The 6,862-nt window shown below is 45.3% G+C and overlaps 1 protein-coding gene across 1 annotated transcript in view; it reads left to right on the forward strand.

Annotated features, from left to right (window-relative positions):
* The window catches only part of tmem102 (transmembrane protein 102), a 37,213-nt gene that overhangs the window by 21,608 nt on the left and 8,743 nt on the right, over positions 1 to 6,862 (forward strand). Inside the window, 4 exon segments of the mRNA XM_083640129.1 lie at positions 2,984 to 3,054; positions 3,056 to 3,190; positions 3,193 to 3,288; positions 3,290 to 3,338. Of these exon segments, the coding sequence (XP_083496255.1) occupies positions 2,984 to 3,054; positions 3,056 to 3,190; positions 3,193 to 3,288; positions 3,290 to 3,338 (351 nt within the window).

Consider the following 6,862-nt stretch of genomic DNA (forward strand, 5'->3'; position numbering starts at 1 on the left):
ACTTTCTATTGCGATATTTAGATTTGCGCATTTCTGAGGGTAATGAAACACGACTAGTGACAGAGTTGCTTATGTGTGAGAGAGAGAGAGAGAGAGAGAGAGAGAGAGAGAGAGAGAGAGAGAGAGAGAGAGAGAGAGAGAGAGAGAGAGAGAGAGAGAGAGAGAGAGAGAGAGAGAGAGAGAGAGAGAGAGAGATTCAGAGCATGCCATTGCATGCAGTCTCTCTCTTCATCTTCTCCCCTTCTCTCGCCTGCTCCCCCAGTGGCCGCATCAAACAAGACGCTCTCATTTTGTTTCGCTTCAAAGCCAACGCGCCAGAGATTCTCTTCAGCAAGTTCCACTTTGACTGACTGCCACTTTACACAGACTCTGCCTTAGTTTTCATGTCTAGATTATTTCCGCCCCCCTTCTCACCTAGTTTGTATATATTTTTTATTTTATTCCCTCAAACTGTGCTTTAACTTTGTGTTATGACATGGCAAACGATGGCGTGCAAATCTCAGGAATGTCAATGTGTGTTCCTCACTGTAAAAATGAAAAAAATCATTTCACGCTTTTTTAGTTGTTGCTAGAGCTGCAACGATTAATCGATCAGTTGTCAAATATTAAATTAAACCCCATCTAGTCTTGATAATCGATTAATCGTTTAGATTTTTTTATTAAGAAAATAAAAGTCAAAAAGTTCTGATTGCAGCTTTTCAAATGTGAATGTTTTCTGCGTTCTTCACTCTGACAGTAAAGGGAATGTCGTTGCAGTGCTACTTTTTGCTCCTTTTCAAATTGAGGTGTGGATAAGTTGTAGTTGTTGGCTCTTTCCTTTAATCTTGCCTTGTGTCTATGCTTGTTATGACTGCGATCACTCTCTCTCCCTCTCTCACTGTTTGTCATGTACACACACACACACACACACACACACACACACACGCCTCTACATGAAAACAGCACGGGGTGTATTGGCCACTAGGGTTGTGTTCCCCTTGTAATTGGATGAGGGGAATCACGTTAGGAGCTTTGCGCCCCCTGGCCATGGCCTGCCGGCTTGGTCTGATACCCCCATTTCAGCTGTCTGCAGTGCAGCCACTTACTGCCCTGGAGGGATACACACACACACACACACACACACACACACACACACACACACACGGACGGACACACGGGCCATCTCTCTGCCACAGTATCACGTCTTCCTCAGTGGTTTTCTGAAGCTGGCAAAACATAATCTACTTGACTCCAGTACTGCGGCTCCCCTGGGCCCAGAGGCTGACTCCAGTACTGCAGCTCCCGTGGGCCCAGAGGCTGACTCCAGTACTGCGGCTCCCCTGGGCCCAGGGAAGTTTACTACCCAGCTCAGGATCCATAAAGGCATTTGGTGGCTCTGGGTTTCTCATATAAACTGTTTAGGAGAGGAGAGTTTGACGGCTTTGCTTTTTAGCACTGTGGGAAATGACAGTGCAGCCGGGCCTAAAACGGGACAGGAGCGCGGTCGATAGGTCGTTACTGGCATTGAAAGTTTGACTTTGACTTTGACTCTCTGGCTCATTGTCACTGTGTGTTTCCTGTAATTTTAGTGGGAGGTTCAACCCCCAGGGGAGCACAGGGAGAACATGCAAATTCCACACAGAAAGGCCCGTTTGACGAGCCCACCTGGCCAGTAGGCACTGAGGACATGGGGATGGGGACACACCCTCAGCGTCCCCAGGCGGGAATCGAAACCCAGGACCTTCTTGCTGTGAGGCGACAGCGCTACCACCAGCGCCACCGTGCTCTTTTCCTGTTTCTTTGTGTGGACGGGGCTCTCCCTCTCTGCCAATCATGATGCGGTGACGCTCTGTTGGGCTTCTTATGTGGACAGTAGAGATTACGGGTGCTCCGATCCGGCTAAGCCACGATCCGATCCGATTCCGATTCCTGGGGTCACGATCCGATTCCAGAATCGATTCTCGATTCCAACGATTCTCGATTCCAACGATTCTCGATTCCAACGATTCTCGATTCCAACGATTCTCGATTCCAAAATCTAGAATCGATTCTCAATTATGTAGTTTTATATTGCAATAACACACAAAGGTAAATATAAGACAAAAAATGACAAATGTATTAATGCTGAACTTCAAATTCAACTTCTGTATTACAGTCAGGGCCTAAATTCATTTTGCAAACTAGGGGGGAATTCCCCCCTTATGTTATTCAGATAAGATGGATTCATAGGCTGGGGGGGATCTCTAGATTTGAGAAGGATTTATAGATTTTGGGGGGAATACATTAACCAGAGTTTAAGTGCAAGAGTTGGTGGCACCGTGGCAGTACAGTACACAAATGATAAACCTGTCGATTGACACAAATGATAACGAATATTTACAGATGTTGATAAGATCTGTATAAAAACAAGTTTTCTATGATAATCAAATTTTGTACATACTGAAAAACACATGTAAACACTGTGAATTTGCAAAAGTAATGTCTTTCTTTATTTCCAAAGCCCATAAATCATAGATTTACCCCATTGTTCCCTCTCAATATGAAAAATGTGGCTGATAACGATTGAGGGATCAGTTAATTTCACACACATGTTCTCCTCTGTTAATATTAGCACAGCTACGGATCATAAATATAATATTTATGAAAAATGTATGATGCAGTACCTTTCAAAAACAAACTCAAGCCGTGCTTACATGCTCTTTGCTGCCTTCTGTCTCTGTAGCCGCTGTGTGTGTGTGTACACCGCCACAGGGTGTGAGGATGAGTCTCTGAATTTTAGTGTGTGTGTGTGTGTGTGTGTGTGTGTGTGTGTGTGTGTGTGTGTGTGTGTGTGTGTGTGTGTGTGTGTGAGTGAGTGAGTGAGTGAGAGAGAAAGAGAGAGGGAATACTACTTCACTTTATGCTCATTGCTCCTAGCAGCAGTTCTGCTCACGTTTCTGCACATACCAGTGTCTTTGAATTATGAATTTTGCCGAGTGTGACTGATTGCCTCGTCTCTCTCCAGGCTTAGTCCAGAAGGTGGACCAGCGCCTCCCGGTGGCCAACGAGTACCTGCTGCTGTCGGGCGGCGCCCGGGGAGGGCGTGCTGGATCTGAACCCTGAGGAGCTGGGCGACTACGCCCGGGGGGCCGACTTTGACCTGGACTTCACGCTGCTGGTGCCCGCGCTCAAGCTGCACGACCGCAACCAGCCGGTGACGCTGGACATTGAGGCGCTCGCCCCCCCGGACACTCGTGGCTCAGCCTGCGCCTGTGTGACGCCAGCACCCTGTCCCGCTGGAGCCTCTGCTGCCAGGACCACCACGGACTGCCCCCCCGACGAGGAGGACGAGGAGGAGGAGGAGGAGGAGGGAGACATGGGTAAGGACGAGAGCTGCAAACCATTAGTCGATCGACAGAAAATTAATCGACAATTATTTTGATGATCAATAATCGATTAATATATTTTTTTTATTTATATTTTTTTTATTCTCTGATTCCAGCTTCTAAAATGTGAATATATATATATATATATATATTTACTCCTCTATGACAGTAAACTGAATATCTTTGGGTTTAGGCAAAACAAGACATTTGAGGATGTCATCTTGGGCTTTGGGAAACACTGAACGGCATTTTTGACGATTTTCTGACATTTTATAGACCAAAACAACGAATCAATTAATCGAGAAATTAATCGACAGGTTAATCGATAATGAAAGTAATCATTAGTTGCAGCCCCAGTAAGGAGGAGGAGGAGGAGGGATAGGAGGACAGTATAGTGATGGGCTGAGGAGGAGGGCAAGATGGACAGTGTTCTGACGCAGCCTTGAAAAAGTATTCAAATTTAATTTGATCATTTCCAGGCCTTGAATAATTGGGAATTTTAAAAACTCTCTAAATGTTGTGGTTCAGATACACACATAATTCTAGCTTTTATGTTGTAGACCCACTTTGAGTCCACAGTTTTTGCTCATGTGAAGAAGAATGTCCATAGAGGGATGCGCCAAGCATTATATCAAATACCCCACCAAAATCAAATCCAGTCAAGAACATAGGACCTGAGAAAAATATGGAATTCTAAAATGGAAAGCGTGGCGGAACCCTGCCAATCATCTCATATATTTGGATATGTCGCTAGTGTGAAGAACAATCTTCATCTATACAGTGATGTGACCTAGTTAGCAGGGGCAAGATGCGTCTGTATGTAAATAATATCGAACACCAGACAAAAACAAGTCAAGGTCTGGGAAAAGTATGTACAGTATTTTCTTTTAATTGAAAATGTGTAGGAAGCCTGGTTGAAGGGACAGACAAGGAGGAAGCCTCGGATAAGGAGGGAGGTAAGGGGTCGGGGGGGGGGGGGGCGGGGGTAGAGGCATAGATGCAGGAGTAATGGGTTGGGATGATCAGTGCAAGGACAGAGGAGGAGGAGGAGGAAATGGGTAGGAAGAGGAAAGGATGAATGGATGAAGCGAGAGCAGAAAGAGCAGCGGGGAGTGGAGAGTGAAACCACGGGAGGTGCAAGAGGAGCAGGGGGGGGCGGGACTGATGAGAAATTGAGAGATGAGGGTACGCAAGGACGAGGAGCGTGCAGTAAAGATGGAGAGAAGCAGGAAGAGAGACAGGGGGAGGAGAGGAAGAGGAACGGGGTACCGATGGAGGGTGAAAGGAATTGGGGAGCGGCGGGTGATTGAACTTGCTTAAGGTAATTTGATGCACGATGTTGTGAAGCAATTTCGCCCGGCTTCTAGAACGGAATGAGAGAGAGGCCTCCAAACTAGTAGACTATACTGGAGATGATTTAAAATAATTTGTTATGCGATTACTTGATTAAATCGTTGGAATAATCGGTAGAATACTCGATTACTAAAATAACCGATAGCTGCAGCCCTAAGGGGACATTCACACCAAAAGCGTTTTTTTCAGTCAGAACGCTATCAGAATCAGAATCACTTTTATTGCCACAGTATGCAAGTTACATACGAGGAATTTGTCTTATGGCTGACTCAGACTACAGATTTTTGGCCCGATTTATGCCCGATTTACCCCTCCCGAGAATCGGAGGAGAAATCTGGCCTGGCAGCTTGCCAAGCTTGGTCGGGCCCGATGTTCGGCACAGATTATCTTGTAGTGTGAGCTGTTTGCAGATCCAATCTTAAGCCTCCTGATCTGCTCACAGCCTCATCGGGGCCGTCCCGATCACATCAAACATGTTTGATATTTAGGGACTGACAATATTCGCGAATACACCATCCTGCTGCTGTGCAAGCCTCCCGTCATTATCGTTAATTGACACGGCTCATTTGATGCGCTGCACTGCAGCATCAGATAGGCTACCAAATACCAACACCACAGAACCATGAGTATTTTGGGGAAAATGTCACTAATTTATATCACAATGAAGGACCGATGAATAAAAAGTTGTTATATGTAGTTTTGAGCCCCTGCCAGTCAGAGGCTGTAATCTCCTACCTGTCTATCGAGCAGTGTGGGGAAAAAGGCATTGTTGCTGCGGGAAGCAATCCAGTCTATCCAAACTTTTGCCGATCTTGACATGCAGCAGGGGAATATATTTTGATGATGTGTTTGTGTTCTCACTTGTACAGACAATATAGAGTCGCGTTGTTTACACGCTTGCTAACTGCCGTGAGATTCATTTGTTTGAGGAGCATATGCGAGGCAGGCATGAAAGAGAGGAAAAGAGATGAGAGAGAGGTGGGGTGGGGGCGGAGCGCTTTGGTCGCTGCCATGGAACCCTATTTGACACTCCAAAATGGGAAACAGGTTCGGAGTTGGGCGTCAAGGTGATTATCCTGCCAATAATCTTAATAATATCCTGTAGTGCGTGGTGCGCCACATTTACAAATCTTGTAGTGTGTGCATGTTTGAGATTATAGGGAAGATAATCTGGGAAGATTCTCCTGTAGTGCGTGTCACAGCCAGATTTCAAATCGGCTAGGATTTTCAAAATCCTGTAGTCTGACCCCACCTTTAGTGTCTGTATGCAGCGTAGCGGTCACACCAATATACAGAGATAAGAAGTAGGAAGATAACTAAAGACAATCACAAAGTTGCAAGTGCAATCAAATCGTCAAATCTATGAAAATCATGTCGAGAGCGCTTCCACTGTGCACAAAAACACAGAGCGTGTTGCATTGGGACCCCGCAGCTGTTAAACCCAGGGGAATTTTTTCCGGGTGTCACTCAAAGTATAAAACCGGAGCGGTTTTTTTCTGCTCCATTTTGTTTTCACCTGTTAGTCGCGTGCAGTACAGATCAGAACACAACACCACAAGGACGGTAGCCAGCTAGTTTTGTCTGTTTGATGTTGTTCACTGTCAACATGAAAGCCAGATTATTGCCAATTCTGGCAGAAAGCGGAGGTTGGAGGATCCCTCTGGAGGTGAAAAGGTAGGACGAGTGGAAATGATGAGCAGCGCGCTTTTCCTCTAATGTTCAACTTTTTTCAGCTTTAAAACGCCCACAGCGCTCCTCCAAAAACAACAGACGCCACCAGCGCTTAAACGCCAGGTGCATTCATTAAAAAGAGGAGCACCGTTTAGCGTGTCCTTACATAGAGAATGAATTGCAGAAAGACCGCTGGCAGCTCCAAAAACGCTTTTGGTTTGAATGGCCCTTAGACCAGGGTGCCCGAATTCATTCCCATGAAGGCCAAAACTCAATCTGGGTGGAGGGCCGAGGGCCAAAATAGTGGAATTACATTCAAATATATTGTGTTTTATAGAAAATTAATATTCTAAATCTAAATAACATTTCAATATAATAAATCTACTTTTTATCTGTTTGGTAATTGTAATAATTTGCAATTGGTTATATATGTTTAAAAAAACATCTGCATTTGTGGGGAGCTTAGACATTTAATCAGTAAACACCCAGTTAAA

Source organism: Poromitra crassiceps (genome assembly GCF_964638095.1).
Source record: "Poromitra crassiceps genome assembly, chromosome: 7".
NCBI classification, from domain to species: domain Eukaryota; kingdom Metazoa; phylum Chordata; class Actinopteri; order Beryciformes; family Melamphaidae; genus Poromitra; species Poromitra crassiceps.